Source organism: Pimephales promelas, chromosome 8 (genome assembly GCF_988280905.1).
Source record: "Pimephales promelas chromosome 8, fPimPro1.hap1.1, whole genome shotgun sequence".
In the NCBI taxonomy this organism is placed as follows: Eukaryota; Metazoa; Chordata; class Actinopteri; order Cypriniformes; family Leuciscidae; genus Pimephales; species Pimephales promelas.
This window is the reverse complement of record NC_142776.1, coordinates 29,483,016-29,503,836: the sequence shown is the minus strand read 5'-3', so window position 1 is coordinate 29,503,836 and position 20,821 is coordinate 29,483,016. Positions and strand designations below refer to the sequence as shown.

General features: G+C 36.9%; 2 protein-coding genes across 6 annotated transcripts; one reads left to right on the top strand and one right to left on the bottom strand.

Moving 5' to 3' along the window:
* Positions 1-1,698: 1,698 nt before the first annotated feature.
* tgfa (transforming growth factor, alpha) lies at positions 1,699-12,754 on the bottom strand. 3 transcript variants are annotated; one of them, XM_089134319.1, is made up of 7 exons: positions 12,300-12,754; positions 7,800-7,937; positions 5,275-5,389; positions 4,170-4,319; positions 3,039-3,148; positions 2,211-2,231; positions 1,935-2,073 (listed from the first exon to the last, which is right to left on the bottom strand). In XM_089134319.1, the coding sequence occupies exons 1-7, from the start codon at positions 12,340-12,342 to the stop codon at positions 2,066-2,068; spliced, it is 585 nt and encodes a 194-aa protein (XP_088990445.1). In that variant the 5' UTR covers positions 12,343-12,754; the 3' UTR covers positions 1,935-2,065. The 3 variants fall into 3 exon arrangements, with proteins under 3 accessions (XP_088990446.1, XP_088990445.1, XP_039545517.1); XM_089134320.1 differs by lacking the exon at positions 2,211-2,231 and having other exon boundaries at positions 1,699-2,073; XM_039689583.2 differs by lacking the exons at positions 1,935-2,073; positions 2,211-2,231 and having other exon boundaries at positions 2,912-3,148.
* A 1,009-nt stretch (positions 12,755-13,763) lies between these two features.
* On the top strand, positions 13,764-20,705 carry slc2a11a (solute carrier family 2 member 11a). 3 transcript variants are annotated; one of them, XM_039689577.2, is made up of 12 exons: positions 13,764-14,099; positions 14,431-14,529; positions 14,656-14,816; positions 14,992-15,116; positions 15,265-15,394; positions 15,578-15,726; positions 17,294-17,481; positions 18,148-18,258; positions 18,453-18,554; positions 19,006-19,081; positions 19,463-19,590; positions 20,332-20,705. In XM_039689577.2, the coding sequence occupies exons 1-12, from the start codon at positions 14,079-14,081 to the stop codon at positions 20,548-20,550; spliced, it is 1,509 nt and encodes a 502-aa protein (XP_039545511.1). In that variant the 5' UTR covers positions 13,764-14,078; the 3' UTR covers positions 20,551-20,705. The 3 variants fall into 3 exon arrangements, with proteins under 3 accessions (XP_039545511.1, XP_039545514.1, XP_039545513.1); XM_039689580.2 differs by having other exon boundaries at positions 20,337-20,471; XM_039689579.2 differs by lacking the exon at positions 18,453-18,554.
* Positions 20,706-20,821: the final 116 nt, after the last annotated feature.

The following is a 20,821-nucleotide window of genomic DNA, read 5'->3' as shown; positions in this document are numbered from 1 at the left end:
AAGCATCATCTTTGGTGCAAAGGCCAATTCAGTGCATCCGTTATTCTATGGGTTTGACATTGTCATCACAGCTGACTGCAATTCAACGTCTGGAAGATATGCAATGACTGCATGTTACAAAACTGTTCAGTCCAAAATACCCAATACTTACTTTAGCATTTTAACCAAAGTCCTCTCAAAAAAACAAACAAAAATAAATTTGATCAGTCCGAAGTCAAACACAAATATGCACATTTTCTTCTCATTCACTGAACTCAAACATTTTCTTTTTACATAAATGTAATCCTCAATCCATTCAATCAATCACATTTAGTTGCATATACATCAAATGTTTTTAATTAAGTGGCAGATTCATTCAATAGATCAATTGATAAACCATCTTGAATCTGTTCTTTCAGGCTGATCATTTAAAGACCATAACTCAAAAATATCCAGTGTTTAATTTCGAATTTTGACGAAAATCCTGTAATTTACACATGCTTTTGGGATTATTATATAAAATTCCTATGATTCTCCACACATGGATCAGACCAGAAGACAGCCAATAAGCCGACCAGGTTAAGTTCTCTCTTTTTTGTGCTTTATCAATGGCATATTTTCTATTTGGAACGGCACCTCCTATAAAGATATGTAAATATTATACTGGAAATTTCTTCCAAAGGAGTCAATCAACATTTTTTTATAACATGAGATCATTGGCAAAAGCTTGGGGACAGATAAGATAACAAGAACAAAATTAACACACGGTTTAAAACATTTCAGTGTAAAAGCTTCCATATATCTTACATAATAAGTTGAAACGGATAATGTGCTTCAAACTGAATATTATCCATTATTATTGCTATTACCATGGCTTTGAGCCTCTGCATGCAATGACCCAATGAAGTTATCAGTGCGTGAATAGCCATCACCAACATCCATCATAAAAAACGTAAAGTGCAGATTTAAAGATGATCGTGTTATCAGTGTCTGAAATGTACACTGCAAAAGTGCACAGTGAAATACGTGCAATTATGTGATCAGACATGCATGCGTCCAATCATTCCAATGTGAACATGTAGATGTCATGTGACGCCACACCGCTGCTGAAAAAAGTGCACGCACAGAGGCTCCATTTACCTTACCGATCTTTGATAGCAAGCACTTTCGGTGCATGAAGGAAATATTGAGTTGAATTTGTGAATCTATGCGTAACTGATAAAGTTACATGTCATAATTGTGAAATTTTCACCATAAATTTCCAGTTTTTGGATAAAAAAAATACATAAAATACTGATTTCCATTGGGGTAAAAGTGTTATAATGTGCAAGAGATCATATTTGTCCCTCAGAGTCGTCAATAGTCTCTCGTGTTTGCCGATTTGTTATCATTGTTATAAGGAGATCAAGTTAAAATAAATTGGCAAAAGTTGTAGTTCTATTATTACATGCTAATTGGCTGACTTAAATTGTCACAAAACAAATCACCCGTTCTTTATCCATAATGTGATACAGAAAATGTGTTATTATACCATTGTTAAAAGGTTGTGTTAAACTACTTTTTAGTGAGTTGCACATCCCATTAAAGGCATATTATAAGCCTTTTTATAATAACGGAATTTTAAAAGACCAAAACCGGTAGAATGTCGTCTTATACATCTATAAGGATATTTATAGCTTTAAGATAAGCTCTGTTAGTAAGAATGGTTTCTCTAAAACCTCTCTCATCGTTTTTCACTTCCAGATCAGTTGTTTCTAGCCATTGATCCGTATATTTTTCAAAAGGGCCCTGTCTCTACATCACTGGATCCTGTAGTTGATTTCCATGTAGCTTTTTCTGAGTTCTTCTTTCAGAGTTTCTCAGTTTTTGAGTTTCATCTTTAACTCTTGTCATTGCTGTTGTTGTTCCAAAAACATCCTTTTTGAAACGACTCAGTCTGAATGTAAAAGTTCCACGTTTGATTGGCTTCTCCCACTGACCACATCGAAATGCTCTCAATATGCGCTGTGCTTACCAACTGTGTGAGTCTGTAGCTGGTGAAACACAGTCCAGGAGTAAGGTGGAGGATAACTCCAGATAATGCATGTCAAACCACTGAAAGGAAAAAGACAATTGAAAAACAAAGGGATTAAGTCATTGCAAACTACTCTTTTTTTACATAATAAGACTCTGGGAGAAGAAAAACAGAAGGGTTTGATCAAACTACACTAAGACGTTTCAGAAAAGAGTACCTTGTGCATAAGGAACATTTTCTGATGAGATGAGAAGACAAGAAGATGGAAGTGGCAGAGAAAATTGACAAAACATACACATGTAAGACAAATATGACACAATGTTTTACTTCAACCTGATGGCATGCGAACGTATTGAAATGTTATTGTGGAAACACAGTCACAGTTCTACCAAAAAATTTGAAATGCCTGACGATGCTGACAAAGTATGTGACAACGTCCTGTTGACAAATCTAATTAAAGGTTTGCAATACTCTGTCAACAAGCTCCACTGTGAGCAGACTGGCCGATAACTGAGGGTATTTGTATGGACAAAATTCCAACAATTCCATTTCTAATTGCATAATTATGTCTGGGAATATATATTTTAATTATTTAACATTCAAAAGTTTGAGGTCAGTATGCTTTTTTTAAAAGAAATTAATACTTGTATTCCAGACGGTCGCATTATGTTTATTAAAAGTGATAGAAAAGAGTTTTATATTTTTTACAAAAGATTTCTATTCCAAATAAATAGTTCTGTTTTTTTAAATTATAAAATGTTTCACCCTGACCAACTGAAGTTGCCATTTCCTACACTCTCATTGGTCTCATGTTCATTGACAGTCTAAGGACAGAGTGACAACAGATGGCTAAACTAACAGCTTAAACCCTTGAGCAAAGACAAATCATAGGCCATTAAAAGTTAAAGGCCTCGCACATATGCTGGTCTCAGTATGCAAACACCCCCTATTGATGATCATAATTAGGCACCACATGACATCTAACACATCAACCTACAGTTCAGCAAAAAAAAGTAGTAAAAATGGAAATACAGCACTAAAATACCTGTTTCGGAGTGACAGCAGGATGTCCCACCCGTCAGAATACTCCTAGGCTTCTCCGACCAACACGAAATGGTGTTACCTCGCCCACAACCACCCCGTCTCCACCAACAACTAGAAAGACAATGTGTGAAGTCTACTAATTTCACCTTCACCACAAAAAATGACCTTTCAAAGTTTGTAGAGTACAGTTTATTCAGCAAAGATCGATCAAAAAAATAAACACTAACAAATACTTGCACTGGGAAAAAGAAAAAAATACATATGTATTAGATATTAGAAAGATCAGTGTTGGGTGTCACGTTAAAAGTTATGTGCATTACCTAATCATATTACTTTTTTGATGTAATGACTGAGTAAAGTAACACATTGCTTTATAAATGCAATTTGAGTTTTTTTAAGCATTAATTTAATTTGCTTTAACAACTGAATTAAAATTCTTCTCCACAACAGTCACTTGCGTGGACATGTGCACTTTTTTCGAGCATGGGTTGGCTACAGATAAGAAGTACAAAAGTAACACAAAACACATTACTTTTTTACTTTAAATAAAAAGGTATACAGTAACAGTAGGTAATATAACCTGTAATGTTGAGAGATCTTTTGTATGGGATTACATAGCTCTAGGGGTCAGGGAAAATCAGTCATAATATAAGAATATTCAAAATTTGTTTTAAAAGAAAATGAGGTGTATGTTAACAGGTTATGTTGTTGAATGCATTCCGGAGGTAAAAAATTATCAGTGAGATCAAGTCTCAACCAGGTAAGAAAAAGTAACGCTAAAGTAGCATAACACAGTACTTTCCATAAAAAGTAACCAAGTAATGTTTTTAGTTACTTTAAAGAGTCACGCAATATTGTGAATCACTAATTAAAAAAAATTAAGGATCATGGGACACTGATCATGATACTGGAGTAATGGCTGATGAAAATTCAGCTGTCATCACAAGAATAAATTACATTTTAAAATATCTTACAATAGAAAATATTTGTTTAAAATCGTATAAATTGTCTAATAAATGCAGCCTTTCAAAAACATTAAAAAAAAATCATATTTATTCCAAACTTTTGACCGATACAAAACAAATTGATAAAATGAATCAAATGAAATGTGTGCTAAATGAATAATACTCACTTTAGTAAAGTGCAGAGCAGCATGAGTAGGACACTGCCCACCACACACAACACCAGCATGGTGGCCACAGTCTGCTGCCTGTGGTTAGACGCCACCACTGCCAAGAGGTCTGCATGTTCACATCGCATACCCATAAAGCCAGGATGACATCTAAACAAAACATTCACAAGTGTCCATTTTATTATCATTGAAAAAATATGAAAACATGCTCACCAAATTTCAATATTCAATAGATGTTAGAAAAATCATTTAATTCCAATCAAATGAATAAAGTAATTTGACATTTTGTGGTGAACTACTACATACGGATGTGGACGTGGAGAAAACAATCCCTTCCCTGACAATTCCCTGACAACAGGAGGACTCATATCAACTCAGACACAATCACCAACACAGATTTGAATTCTGCCATTGTGCCAAATGTATACACGGAAAAGCAATTTAACAAAAGACAAAACGTGCTTGTCTACACATGGACAAGCTTGATGAACATGTTGTCAGCAAGAATTTATCGAAGTGAGTCAGCAATCAAAATTCATATCAGACCGCTTAGGCTTCTATACACCAGTACTGGCATGACAAAAACAATTGATTTTTTTTTGTATTTTCGATTCTAAACCTATTATTATATAAAAATATATGTTTGTTTATAAATATATATATATATATATATATATATATACAGTATAAGTCCGACCCAAACCACAATTGTAGTATTAGTCGTTTTTTTCAATGATCAAGATGCACAACATTTTATTTAATATACAAAGTGCTTTAGTGATGCTGGTGGTAATGGTACTAAATAAAACAAGCACACCACCCTTATCCGTTCTCTACACTCTGTTTGACCTTCTGACAGCAAGTTGTTTACAGCTGTTGTAGAACAAAGCCACCACTATATCAACTGATGATAAATATATGGCAGAAAATTATAAGACTGCTTGAACACACAGATCTGATTTGATTGCTTGAAACAGACTGTTTAAAAAAAAAAAAAAACTAGTGTGATCATGATTATTGTTAACGGACTTGGGGAAGTCAGAGTGCAGCTAAATTAAACACAGCAAATTCTTAATATTCAGTCTGGAAAAATCTCAGGACTTACACACACGCAGGCGTTTCTTCCAGGATGAGAAATCGGCATGTGCCGTGAAAACAGAAGTGGCTGTGGGTGTCAGGGCAGTCATCGAAGTGAGAGTGGACAGCGGCTGCTATAAATTCTTCAATAACAAAATAAAGAGAACCTGGGTTAAATGCTGACATTACTGACAATAAAAAAAATTTTATTTGCAAATGTTTTTCCTGTATCTCAGTTCCTCATAAAACCTGCAAGATTACGTTACCACTTTAACACAAACAAATTGATCTACTTCATTAAATACCAGCCTTTGTTATCATCAAAGCTAGAGCACAATTTGTAATATGTTGTGAAATGCACTGGTGGAAAGAGAAGTAGAAAGGAAGAAATTACAAGTTCTCAGCCAGGTTACAAATCAGAATGAGAGGATTTGATATTATCTGGAATATCATAGCCCATTAGTTTCTATTATTTCAAGACGCGCCAGACTCTTTCTCAGACTCTATCCTCCCTAAGGCACACATTTGATCTAAAGAGAGCACAAAAGGAGACATGGTGTAAGACAAGAAAGCACAAGACTTAGCTAGGACTACCGGTCAAGATGTGCTTTCTTAAAATGGACAAATTCCCTTCTCTAATCATTGTGAGCTTTGTCTACAGAAGGTATTTACATTGGATGAAAACTGTCTGCTGTATAATGAGTAAAAAAGCTAACAGAAATTGACAATGGATGAAACTTGCTGTCTTTGTTTTACCAGCCCACAATTGCCATGTGTGATTTCCTTGTGAGATAAAGTATGATAAAACAAGGTGTCCACTACTGGAACTCCATGAAAATGGGTACAAAATTGGGTCTGGTTTTAAAGTCCCTGTAAAGGCAATTCTAAAAAAAAAAAAATACTAAACACATTACAAATGTAAGAAATGCATTGCTAAAACATATTACAAAGTTTGTGCAGTTAAACCGTTAAACAGTTTTGCACCATCTCTGTATTCCGGATTTCTTTTTCCGGAAAATGGGGCTCGATGAGCCCTGAGCTCCTGGACAAGCCCCTACTTGATGACGCACTGAAGCCACTGAGGCTGGCCCCTCCCCTAACACTAAAGCACATTTGCAACTGTTTGCCGCTCAATCGCGAGTTACTGAGACAAGTAGTGGTTAAAGTTGAAATTAAATGGAAGCAGCGACAAATATTCTGTATTGTGATGTGTATCCGAGTGAAGCTGATTATTGAAAAAGAAACAATTTATGTCTTGATTCGATCCGTTGGCTTTTGAGTTGAGTTAAAGTCCGATTGGATTTTAAGTTGTGGGAGTTGCACTCAAAAATGTATGCGAATTAAGCATTTAAGCATTAAGACTAAATGATTGGAGAAATCCAGCATGTGTCACCAGAGAGAAGACATTTTCAAAGAAAGATTGAGTTAAGCAAAATTAATTAAACATTACAAAGGTGTAATGATGTACATGATACAATCTTTATATGAAGTGTCAAGCTACTTACAAAAAATGATTTACTATTTTGATCGCTACCAAAGAAATCAGAGTTTATATCTGAACAATAAACTTTTATCCCAATGCTTCTGTGAATATGAATTACTGTCACAAAGAAATAATGATACTACTGTGTGCTTGAAAAGACTGTTTGTGAAGCTGTTTCCTCTCTCAGGCTCAGCAGCAGTGCCAATGAAGATTTGAATATCGAGCTGTGATCGTACTTATCAAAGGTTTAATAGACATAACCGAATTGTTGTCATTTAGGAATAAGATTGTGTGGGTCTTTAAATCAAGACTGCGTTTTTCAATAATTAATCGTGCAGCTCTAGTACACAGTGTGCCGAGTCTGCCGACCAATAAAGATTACATTGGTTTTAATTCTATATCACCGTATCAATTCAAAGAAGTCCTCATCCTTTTAAAGAGAGTGCAAAGTGGATTTGGCATCACAGGGCAGAAAACGTGTCTTCTCAACAAGTTGACAACTGAAACCAAACTCTTCCAGGCTTCAGCTACAAATGCAGTTTTTGAGACAGGTCAAAGTGGGCTGCCAATGGCCCTGTCCCAAATGGCAACTTAAACACTCATGGACTTCCTGCGAGTACACACTTTCATGACATAATGCCGACATAACTTTTGATGACATTTGACTGTTGGAGAGTCTGCTGTGGAGCTCGGAACAGTACGGGCTCTGCAAAAGTCCACATCGAGGGTGTATATCAACGGCTCGAGAGCACCTTTCTGAAACCTAAAATAACAATGGGACACCCCCTATGGCCTCAAGGACTTAACGGACACACGCACATGGCAGCCATTGTAAGTCCACAAGACCAAAAGTGCATATGAAGTGTGCCATTTGGGGCAGGACCAATGGAGACCATAGGTCGGCATTATGGGATTTGGTTACAAACCTATGTAGATTTGAGCAGGAAGCAAGACTAGGATTGCTGACGTCTCATTTCAGGCTATTCAGAATTCTTATTCAGGCATATATATTTCAGACTTTTGAAGCCAAAAAAGAACTGAGCAAAAAGGAAAGAGCACACAGAACATACTTCTGACACGTGTAGTAGTAGTGGTTGTCGTCGAGCTGCTGGTGGTTGTTGTGGTAGACGTGGTAGTTGTTGTGGTGGTTGCAATGGTCGTTGTTGAGGTAGAATTCTCTTGTACCTGCCCATATGTGAAAAGGGAGCCTACAAATCAAATACAACAAACACATATTCAAAATCAATAGCACTACAATGAAACAGTAGCATTGTTGAGGACAGCTAAGTAGGTGTTCAAAACCTTTTACATATCCCTTCTACTGACTCGCAGTTAAATCTAGTTTTGTAAACCTCTTACCCAAATGTGAAAATGAGGATCCAATAAAGTCAAAAAATGCAATGAGAAAAACAGCACTGAGAAAACAGCGGAGCAACAGCATCACACACGAGAGAAAAAGGCTTGAGTGGCGGCCAGCACAAATGAGAAATAACTACTTAAAGGCCACTTACTTTAGACTCAGAGAACAATTAAAATACCTTGGAACAACAGTGGGAGTTTCTGACTTCTAACCTTCAAACTATTTTGAGAACAGCTACAGCGAAAGACTGGGTTAAGATAAATTAAAGTGGATTTGTGAAGCGGATCTCTCCACATACATAGGACTGTAAGACTACCTGATTTGCTGTGGTGCTCACACTACACAACAAGGTTTCTTTTAATCTGTTGCTTGACACAATGCTGATGAGGTGAACAAACTACAAAACATTTTGTCAAGAGGCAGTCCCGACCAACAGTGGAAAAAAAGTTCTCTCACATAAATTCGAGCAAGTGAATTCAAGATTTTTCAGTTTATACCATCTGCACTGTAATTGGCGGGATTCCACCAAGTCGTTTCACAGCACACAGTAAAGGTCACATGGTAATAATATCTATATTGCCACGTCTGTGACTGATCACATCGCTGACATGCTCATAATTAATGAGCATTGGCGACTGCAACAAGCACCGATTTGGCTTGCGATCCTGGGGTTTTATCATAGATCTTGGAAATCAAAATCCAGCCAAAAGTCACGTAGTGTGAGCATAGGTCTTTGTCTCAAGAATCTTTGTCATGCTGTGGGCCTTATGAACGTTTTAAAAGTTCCCTAGAAAGAAGTTTAAGGTGCATAAGGTGCATAGAATAAATCGGGTCGGAGACAGTGCCTCTGGGATGGCAGACCGGGTGGTGGTCCCTCTTTTTAAGGTGTGTTCCAACAACAGGGGGATCACACTTCTCAGCCTCCCTGGGAAAGTCTATGCCAGGGTACTGGAGCTGGAGAGGAGAATACAGGCTATAGTGGAACCTCGGATTCAGGAGGAACAGTGCAGTTTTCGTCCAGGCCGTGGAAAACTGGACCAACTCTATACCCTCTACAGGGTGCTGGAGGGTTCATGAGAGTTTGCCCAACCAATCCACATGTGCTTTGTGGATTTGGAGAAAGCATTCGACTGTGTCCCTCGCGGTGCCCTGTGGAGGGTGCTCTGGGAGTATGGGGTCAAGGGTCCTTTGCTAAGAGCTATCCGGTCCCTGTATGACCGAAGCAGGAGCTTGGTTCGCATTGCCGGCAGTAAGTCAGGCTTCTTCTCGGTGCATGTTGGACTCTGGCAGGGCTACCCGTTGTCGCCAGTTTTGTTCATAATTTTTATGGACAGAATAGGTGCATCCAGAGGCCGGAGGGTGTCAGGTTTGGGGACCACACGATTTCGTCTCTGCTCTTTGCGGATGATGGTGTTGTGTTGGCCCCTTCAGACCAGGACCTTCAGCATGCACTGGGCTGGTTCACAGCTGAGTGTGAAGCGGCTGGGATGAGAATAAGCACCTCCAAATCTGAGGCCATGGTCCTCAGTCGTAAAAGGGTGGCTTGCCCAATTCAGGTTGGTGGAGAGTTCCTGCCTGAAGTGGAGGAGTTTGTATTTTGGGGTTTTGTTCACGAGTGAGGGAAGGATGGACCGGGAGATGTGCAGCTTCTGCAGTAGAAGGGGATCAGTACAGCTTCTGCAGTAATGCGGTCGATGTACCGGTCTTTCGTGGTGAAGAAGGAGCTGAGCCACAACGCGAAGCTCGATTTACCAGTCAATCTACGTTCCTACTCTCACCTATGGTCATGAGCTAGGGGTCATGACTCAAAGGACAACATCTCGGATACAGGCGGCCGAAATTAGCTTTCTCCGCAGGGTGGCTGGGCGATCCCTTAGAGATAAGGTGAGAAGCTCGGTCACTCGAGAGGAGCTCAGTGTAGAGCCGCTGCTTCTCCACATCGAGAGGGGTCAGCTGAGGTGGCTCAGGTATCTGTTCCGGATGCCTCCTGGACGCCTTCCCGGGAAGGTGTTCCAGGCACGTTCCACTGGAAGGAGACCCCGGGGAAGACCTAGGACATGCTTGAGGGACTTTGTCTCCCGGCTGGCTTGGGAGCGCCTCGGTGTCCCCCCAGGAGAGCTGGAGGAAGTGTCTAGGGAGAGGGAAGTCCAGGGCATCTCTGCTTAAACTACTGCCCCCGCGAACCGGCCCCGGATAAGCGGAAGAAGATGGATGGATGGATGGATGGAGGTGTATAGAATCGCATTTGGAATGATCTCAGATCTTGACAGTGGAGTCAAGAAAATGTTGATTATAAATAAACTTATTTCATTCAATGCTTTTTAGAGTACTGTCCATTAGCTTAGCAACATTTTAACACCAAACTACTAAAAATTAGTTGAGCAACTCTTGTGAAGAGCTATTTGTGTGGAGCTCAGAGTTGCTGTCTTTACAGCGCATTTCAAATTGGTAAATTGTAAGGTTTTATGATTGTAAGGAGGCAACACAGTAACAGTCAGTTTTGGATGGATATGTATATATATATATATATATATATATATATATATATATATATTAACCCTGGTATGTCAATGTGTCAATTTAACATACATTACAGCCCTACAACACAAAAGCCCCATGCAAACTGATTCACAGGCCATCTACATCCGTAAATACAAATTTCAAAAATGTCCAGATTTGAACAGTCTGTCTAATGTTCATTGTTGTGCCACTATGCTTTGGAAGAGAGTCTGGGACCTCAAGGCATGTTCACTTTTCACTTTATGAAAATTCCTGTTAAATGAGAGGGCAAGTTTCATTAAACTGGAAAACTCCTAAGAAAAGCTCTTCTGGTTACAATAATGCTTTAGTGTTAATATTTAAAACATATGCATCCAACAAGCAGGAGGTGGTTCACAAAATACAATGATAAACTTACATTAATAACTTTAAAATTAAACTTGTCAGAGCCATGCTACTTTTTACATGTTACTTGCATGTAAAGCGAAAATAAGGTAAATAAAAATAAATTTAAAATAAGAGGATAAAATAAGGAGATTCATCACTGTGCACTTTTCTTTCTTTTGTGGAACACAAAAGAAGATATTTTAAGAACGTTAGTTACCAAACAGTTGACAATGATTTCAATTTTATGGACAAAAGAACACAGAGACTTTTCACAAAATATCGACTTTTATGTTCCACAGAAGATAGAAAGTCATTAAGATTTGGAACAACATTAGGATGAGTTAATTATGACATAAAATAGTGAACTAGGTATTTAAGTTAAGAAAACAAGGGTAATCCAAAATGACAAAAACTGCCATTCCAAAATCATTTTCTTAGATAATGGGACCTCATACATGTCTTCGAAAAATCAAATAGCTGCTTACAACCAAAAATGAGTTACTTTATGGGGCATCAGGCAGGTTTATGAATGCCATGATGTACTACATTTAAATATTTGCTTACTATTTAAAGCACGGAAAGCAAAAACACACAAGATGTCCTAAAGATTTTTAATTTATTTCATAAAACGTGACTGACTTTCTCTCTGCTTGCCAAGATAGGAACGTGCCTTCGTAAGGACAAAGCCATAAAGGATGGCCACTAAAGAATGGCTCTATATTTAAACTATAAGCCCTGTTAACCTTGTTAATGACTGGAGCAAGACTACTGAGCCAAAGAAGCTGCTGGACAAAAAATGAGAACAAACCACTGCTTCTTCCACATCTTGGTAGACACTGACAGCACATTTCGCATGCTATCAAGCTGAAAAGCTGCACAACAATTCAGAATAATTATACGTTGGACACCCAAGTTCTTCAGTTGATGTGACTGAACAGCAGGTGTCAGGAAAAAGGTGGACCCCTCTAAATGTGTTTTATATTGATGACTAGTATTGTCAAATCATGATGAAACTATGATATATACTGGAAAATCACATGCACATCAATAAAACAATTTTAAAAGCTTCATTCATAGCTCACATCTTCAACTTCTGAATCAAAAAAGATTTTAATAGTTTGAGTAAGCATAAATCCACTTGAGACATTAACATTTAAAATGTGGCAACATCATAGGCCTAGTTATTTTCTTATAAAGGACAAGATTTCAAAAAAATCTAATATTTGCTTAATTGACGTATTATTTACATTTCAGTTATCTCTAATAACAAATAAAGCCAGTAAATCGAATGAACAAAACATCAAACACAACAACATTTACTCACCGGTGAGAAGAAATATTGTATCCCAAAAAGCACGATACATCATTATAAGGCGTTTGTGTATGTTGTTTAAGTATTCGAGGCGTCGTCTCTTATATTAAAACATGTATCTTGCCAACATAGATGAATCACGCGCCTATAGCCTACTTGAGATTGGCTAATATTGTTAATATCCCGTCACATTGGTCAGAAATCTGACTGCCATAGTAAAACTGTGTTCGTCTTTCTTCATAGTTTCATGTAGTTTGCTCAACACAATAACGCCATGCGTCAATCCAGGTATTTTGAACTTGACGTCAAACTCCGTTTTACCGCTGATATAGAAACGCTAACGTTTTTCTTATTCACTATGATGATAAAGATCAGTGGTAAAACATTGTTAAACTACAGAATTACTTAATAAATTAATCATAGCGTAGGACTCTCTCCACACACACACACAAGTTGACATCCTTCTGTTCTGCGTGCGTGCGTGAGTGTGCGCGCGCGCATGAGCTAAAGAGAGCAGTGCATTGCTGGAAACCTCGAGTGTTGGAACACAATTTTTTTTAAACGTCTATTAACTGTTGTTAATTAACACATTTTTTCTTTCATTTTCTTAGCACGCATATGTTATTGTGGACACTGATTTTCAAGTGAATAAATTAAGTTTTAAAGCTTGTTAAACGTTTACTGTGTAAGAAAGAGTGAAACAGTTTTCATTATTAAAAACTGTAGCAGATGGTTACCCTGACCTCGCTATACCTCTTAACTATTGTCAAGTTTAGCTACCTTTACATGTGAGATGTGGCGTCTGTTTCCAATCCACTCCCACAGGTAGGCTGGGTAGCCTATTTCTTTACCTGGTTAAATATATTTCCTCAAGATTAGATTACGCTGAAGGACCATATACAAAATTGGAACCATACACTGGCAGTCTGGGACCCTCACAATATATGGTTATGTTTAAAAGAAATTAATTTGAAAATCTCTCTTTTTGTTATGTCGTAAATGTGCGTTTTCTAATTCATATTTTGGTTGTGTTTTTGTCCAGGTTTTAGGTCAGTCTTGCGTTACCAGAAGTTGATCCAAAAGTATGCTAATTTATCCAACCAAAAGCCAAAAACCAAGCCTTTACCTATATCAACACCTTAAAACTTTATTGTAAAAAATTCAGAGGAGTCCAAACGTCAAGAGTGCAAAATGATAATAATGTTATGTTGCCCTCTAGTGGAATAAATGGATACGTTCAATATTATTTAAAATCTTGATAGTCATGTTTCGATTCCATTAATATGCCATTGTAGGCCTACGTTTGCTGACTGAATGTAAAACAAGCCAAACGCCATTTTTTATATCTAAAATAAAATAATACTCAATAAGTAAATATTCAGTAACAGTACATATACATTCCGATAGGTGGAGTTTAACTACATTGATCTCATTTTGGAATTTTACATGGACACACACACACACATAATGCCAAAGTATTTGTAAGGAGCAGGTGGCTTTTAATTCAACAGAAGTTCTCAAGAGGATTCAAAAATCATTGTTTTTTGTGGTCGAGAGGGTGTTTAGCTAAAATATATTTGTGAGGATCGTGACTGACCATTCTGAAGTTTCGTAATATTGGCATTTGAAGACGTACCATAGTGTCTTTCTACGCACCTTTCTCGGAGCACCAATATCTCTTTTAATGGCGAGCACAGAATAAACTGACAATAGCCCTTCTCTATTCTTGGATTTTTTAACCTCTGGATTCTTTTCTCAAGGCAAATCATTAGCACATACAAGAAAGACATCATGAGTACAAAGGAGAAGAAGGTACGACGTATGTCTTATCTGGATTTCTTTTCCATTAGTCAGATTTTTTTTATGACTAACGTTAAATTACTAACTTTTACTGTAAAGTCTTGTGTAACGCTATAGTATGATAAATATGATAGGCCTATAATTATACTGAATATGATATATTGAATAGTCACTTGCACATTTTAAATCTCTTCAATTGGGCAATATTAATACATAACATCATATGATGTCACATTTGTAAAATATATGTTGCATTTAATTGCAAATTAATTTAGTAATTGAAGCTGATTTATTTGTTTTGTTGCCTATAGCCTTAACATAACACCATATATTTTCTAATCAGGGTCATATGTACACTTTGGCATTAATGGTGACCTCTGCAGCTATTGGGGGAACACTACAATATGGATACAACCTGGCCATAATGAATGCACCGACTGTTGTAAGGAACAATTTTTATCGGGTTTGTGTGAAAGAGGAAAAATAGTTGCATTTATTTTTGCCATATTAGTTGTCTCTGTGTATTAAGGCTAATTACAAGTTTTGTGTTCTGTGTTCCTTCCTGCAGTTCATTCAAAAGTTTGTCAATGAGACATTTCAGGAGCGATGGGGAATACAGTTGGGGGTTTATGAGGTCACACTGATATGGACCTTTATAGTTTCGATTTTCTCATTGGGCGGCTTTACTGGGGCCTTGATAGCAGGGCCAACGTCTGTCCGTTTCGGGAGGTACATTCACATCTGTCTCTATCTTGTTGTATTTAAAGTCACAGTTTACACGTTTCTCATGTTTCTTGCCTATTGTTTTATTAAATTAAAATGTGTTTTAGATTTAAAATACAGTGACTTTTAAGTAACAAATCATTCTTTATAGTTTCCCCTGTTATGGTTTTTTTTTTCCAAGGAAGAAGACTATGTTGCTGAACAATGTGTTTCTCTTCTCAAGTTCATTGCTTGCATTGCTGAGCCGAACGGCAAAGTCGTTTGAGATGATTATCATCTCCAGATTTTTGGTTGGCATAAATGCAGGTACTGTCTATATATATATATATATATATATATATATATATAACCTGTAAATGTGATTAAATAATGGGCCCTTTATATTTTGAGATTTAGATTGCTAGTTTCTTCCTGGTCTCGTTATAAACCATCCATCCTCTCTATTTATATTCAGGCATCAGTATGAACGTACAGCCCATGTATTTTGGTGAAAGTGCTCCGAAGCACTTACGAGGAGCTGTGTCTCTGTCCTCAGCTGTCTTCACGTCATTTGGACTGGTGTTGGGACAAGTGGTTAGTCTGAGGTACGTTACATATTTGATGCAGTACTAAGCAGTTAGCGAGAGTGTTTACCATTTCCTTGTGTGATGTCAAATAAATGATTTCATGAGTACTTTATGAGGTGCATTTAAAATGGTTATTTTGTCCGAATTACATAGATTATCATGACTGAAATGACTGATTTTAAAATGCTTGTCTTTATTCAGTGAGGTGTTAGGTAGTGAGTCGTGTTGGCAGTACTTATTGGCCAGTAATGCTATTCCAGGCTTCATCCAAATCCTCACCTTGCCTTGGTTTCCAGAAAGTCCCCGCTACCTCCTCATTGACTGTGGGGACAAAGAGGCCTGCCTAATGGGTATGAGTCTTACGCATTGGAGCAGTTGCATATTGCAATATGCTCTCCAATACAGGGTATGATTGACCCTTAACTCTACACAATTAGCATTACATGCACCTTACTCTAATGTTCACTTTTAAAGGTCTTCCACTCTATAGAAAAAAGACAGTAAAATATGTTAGAAAATGTTAGAACGGTCAAAATGGTTTGGTACGACATGAGGGCGGGCAATGTAAGTTACTTTTAGAAAGAATGTGTTGAATTATTGCATTACAATGTTACTTTTTGTTACCTGGACAGCGCTTGATTGTTTGTGTTTTAATAACAAAAAAAAGGTTGGACTTTTGGCAAATGTAAGACTCTTTCACACCAAATGTGAAATGAATAAGCCTCAGGCTAAAGGAAATGCAAATTCACACCTTTACATTACAAGCCGCAACTTAAATAAACCTTTCTGGAACGCAGAAAAATAGGATGCAAGAGAAGAAAGTTCAACACGCTTACATCAGCCATTAAAAAAAAAGTGCTATTTTTGCTTTATGGATCAGGTTAGCAGGAAAGACTGGATAATAAAGTGAGATTAAATACATAAAGTATGTTAGTGTTTTTTAACACATTTAATTATTGCAGGTTTGCTTAATATTCTGAGATTGTATTTCCCTGTTTTTACTCATTTTGAGGAATACTGAATTTGTTTTTGTGCAAGTGAGATGAGTAAATGCATGCTCACATTTAGTCTAGAACTACATTATTCATCATGTTTACACAGCGCACACAACCTTACTCACGGTTTCTCTCAAAATGGGGACCGGAGAGCTGTCAGTCAATAATGGGAAAAGTAACTATTAATAATATTACTTATTTTAAAAAGTACATTTAAAAGTAATGCGTAATCTGATTGCGTAACTCGTGTTACTTGTAATCGGTTACCCCCAACACTGAGGGCGGGTAAATGACAATTGTTCATTTTTGTGTGAACTATCCCTTTATATCCACAAAACCAGTCACATGGGTCTTTTTTTTCGAAATTGGGATTTAAACATCACCTGAAATTTGAATAAATAAGCATTATAAATCAATAAGCAATATTTGCACAAGAGACAACTATTTGAAATCTGGAATCTGAAGGTGCAAAAAATCAAAACATTGAGAAAATCACCTTCAAAATAGTCCATTTATGTTCGAGATTGTGCTGTATTCACTCACAAAAATAAATGTTTTATATATTTACGTTCATAAATTTACAAAATATCTTCTTGGAACATGATCTTAATATCCTAATGATTTTTGGCATAAAAGAAAAATAGATAATTTTGACCCATACAATGTATTGTTTGCTATTGCCAGAAATATGAAATGGTCCTCACTGCATTACATGAAATCCACGGGGAGGAGTCGGATCCAGATCCAACTCCACCCACCTTACATATACCTAAACCTACCCAGCTCCACCCCCTGATCCCTAAACCCACCCCTAAACCTACCCAACTCCGCCCCCTGGATCTTGTGTACTGCAATGAGGTGCTACTGGGAAATATATCAATGCGACTTGTGACATATTTGATCCATCATACTTGCTCCACAGCACTGCGGCGTTTGCGTGGCTGTGAGGTGCAGAGAGACGAGCTGGATGAGATTCTGCAGGAACAGAATGAAACCAAGGGAGAACGTGCCAAACAGCCATGGGAGCTCTTCGCGGACCGCAGTGTTCGCTGGCAGCTCATATCTGTGGCAGTCTTGAGCAGTGCCATGCAACTGTGCGGTAATGACACAGTAAGACCCTGCCTCTGCTCTGTCCAATCCTGTGCTGTTATATCTTTGCCTCCTTGTTGGAAGTTCAAGTGTAACTGGATTGCTGGACCGGTGCATTGCTTCATAAACTGAACGACACATCTAGCTGTTCATGAGAATGAATGCTTGTTGCAGGCTTAATGTTAATATTTGAAAGAATATGTAGTGTCTTCATGCTTCAGGGGGTATAAAGGCATGCAAACAGCATTTATTCTTGACAGTAAAGACTTTTACATTATTTGACAAAAATATGTTCTTTTGCTTTTCATTTGAACTTTCTAATTATCAAAAAAGAATCCTGAAAAAATAATTTAAAAATGTAATTTTAATTTAAAATAGAAATTTAATTTAAAAGAAAATGAACCAGAGAATTCCCTTCATGTATTTAAAATTTGTGGTTAATTTGTAGAATACCTTTGAAAAACACATTTGAATCTTTTTCTGCAAATTCACTGAGGAACTGAATAAGCAAATGACTGATTGACCTGCCTTGTGTACAGCTTTTGTAAAAATCTCTCATGTGCCCAACACTTCTTACATAACTAGAAATAATTTCAGAAGGATTTCAAGTGTTAATGCTGGTGTGTGTTTTTTTCATGCATACTCAGAAATTCAATAGATTAAGGGCCTTTTTCTTTCATTCCTCAGATTTACTTCTATGCATCATATGTCTTCCAAGAAGCGGGAATATCTGCAGGGCAGATTCAATATGTGACCATTGGCACTGGGATGTGTGAATTCACAGCTTGCATTATGTGTGTAAGTCTTCATTTCATCTGTTATCAACTATGTAACTTTCTTTACATAATAGACAAGTGTTTTAGTCCCTTTTGCCAAGAAATAATTTATTTGGAGGACCGAGGTTACCACTTTTAATGGTGTAACTGTATACAGGATAATGTCTGTTAGAATGACATGGCTACAGATTAATGTGTGTGTGTGTGTGTGTGTAGAACCTATTGATAGAGAGGTTGGGTAGGAAGCTGATGTTGATGGGCGGCTATGTTCTTATGGCAGGATGGGCTGTAGTCTTCACTGTGGCTCTTTCACTTGAGGTGTGTATTATTAAATTATGTATGACCCCATTACCCTTTACCATGCATCCTCAGAAACTATAACTACATTTGTTGTGCATACTCCGGAAGTTGACCTTTGAGAGTCCTCATGTAATGTCTAACCTTAAAGTGGACACATAATGTCCAACTTCAGTAGTCTATGGTTTTCAACAGAATGGACGTCACATCATCATCGGTTAAATATGAGTGGCTTAGTATCCTATGCTCACCAATTCTGTATTTTGTATTTTTGTTTAAAAATAACCATTAATATTGTGAAATATTTTTACAATTTAAAATAAATCTATATTTGAATATATTTTTAAATCACATTTAATCCTGTGATGGATTTAAGTCTAATGTTCAGAAGCCATTACTCCAACCTTCTAAATGGTCGTGTAAGTATAGATCAAATAACAGTTATATTTTGATTTGACCTTCCTCACAATAGAATATTGTTACCTGGATGCCTTACGTGAGCATGACCTGCATCTTCACCTATATTCTCAGCTTTGGCATGGGACCAGGTAGGGCAGTACATGCATTACTTTGGCAGGGAACATTATGATTATGACAAGAAAACATCACTACATGAGCAACTGAATAATCAAATGTAAAAAATAATAAAAATAAAAAAACACTGCTTAGTTTTCACTGTACAAATTAAATACTGATTCTTATTAAAGCTACAAAAGTTATTCAGCCAAGAGCAGTGAGTGATTTTCTCTTTGGTTCATGACCACAGTTATTTCAAGCCATTGCGATATGCATATCGTGATGTATACATTTTGCAATATTTCGGTAATTTCGATATATTGTGCAGCCCTAGTTTATATAATGTAACCATGCAATTCCATAGTGTTATTTCATAGAATGTTCATACTCATTTTCTTCATATGGTACTGTAGCTGGGGTGACTGGAATCCTTCCAACAGAGATTTTTAATCAGACAGCGCGTCCTGCCGCCTACATGACTGCTGGCTCTCTAATGTGGCTGAATCTCTTCATTATCGGGATGATCTTCCCTTTCCTTGTGGTGAGAGAAAAACAGACACATTTATTGTTCATGGCAAAAATGACTTCTTTATCAGTTATTAATATTTTCTTTCACTCATTTTAAGTACAGTTTAAAATAAGTTGTTTAAAAACAAACTGCCAGTGCATTAAGATAAAATACAACACATTCTCTGAAAACAAGTCTTAAAGGGACAGTTCACCCAAAAATTAAAATTCTCTCCTTATTTGCTCACCCTCATGCTCACATGCATATGACTTTTTTTTCAGATAAACACAAAGATTTTTAGAAAAATAATCAATCTCTGTGAGTCCATATAATGTCATTGAATGGGTGCTGCTTGGTTGACGCTTGAAAAACCACACCGAGAGGAGACGTCAATACATAGGACCTGTGGATGAATCAATGTCTTTTAAAGCGAAACGATAGGTGCCTGTCATACATGTTCATGAGGAGGAGATTTGAGCGTTGCACATAAAAGGATTTAAAAAATCTATTTATATGTTAAAATAGTTCAAAGTATTAGTATTTTTCTTACACACGCCTATCGTTTAAAATTCTTTGTTTGTGTTTATTTGAAAAAAGAAAGTTATATTCATTGTCAATGGCATGATGGTGAGTAAAACATGAATTTGTATTATTGGGTGAACTGTACCTTAATGTAGTGTTGGTAAGTTCATGTATCATGTTTCAGGGATTTGAAGATACTGGTTAGGAATAGTATTTCTTCTTTTTATGAATGTCCTCTTTGTGTTTTTGCAGAGCAGTTTGGGACATTATTGCTTTGTGCCATTTGGGGCTGTATGCCTCCTGACTGCTTCATTTATTTGGATTGTTTTACCTGAAACCAAGGGAAAGACCCTAGCGATGATCACTAAAGAGTTTTACAGACTCAACTACCGTGGACACGGCAAAATGGATCCAGAAGTAATTCAAGCCCAGTACCAACTAGGGGAAGTCTTACACTCCACTGCCTTATAATGTGTTAAACATTCTCATCAACTAAATTAATGTTTAGAAAAATATCTTAGTAATGTCTGAATTGTTCATTCACCCCACAGTGTGTTTATATCTTGTCATGTTCTTTTTATTTTACATGCATTGCTTACTGATTAAATATTTTCTTCATCACTAAACCGACTTGCATTACTTATTTAATTAATCCATTAATAATGCATTTACTGTTCCACATTACTTAAGTGTTAGATATTGCCAACCACAGGAAAAAATATGTTCCCTAGCTTTCTCTATC

Coding starts and splice junctions, on each gene's coding strand:
- tgfa (XM_039689583.2), bottom strand. CDS start 12,342: ATGATGTATCGTGCTTTTTGGGATACAATATTTCTTCTCACCG. Junction 7,938..12,299: donor TACAATATTTCTTCTCACCG/GTGAGTAAATGT, acceptor TTTGATTTGTAG/GCTCCCTTTTCACATATGGG. Junction 5,390..7,799: donor TACTACTACACGTGTCAGAA/GTATGTTCTGTG, acceptor TTGTTATTGAAG/AATTTATAGCAGCCGCTGTC.
- slc2a11a (XM_039689577.2), top strand. CDS start 14,079: ATGAGTACAAAGGAGAAGAAG. Junction 15,395..15,577: donor GGACAAGTGGTTAGTCTGAG/GTACGTTACATA, acceptor GTCTTTATTCAG/TGAGGTGTTAGGTAGTGAGT. Junction 19,591..20,331: donor TGATCTTCCCTTTCCTTGTG/GTGAGAGAAAAA, acceptor GTGTTTTTGCAG/AGCAGTTTGGGACATTATTG.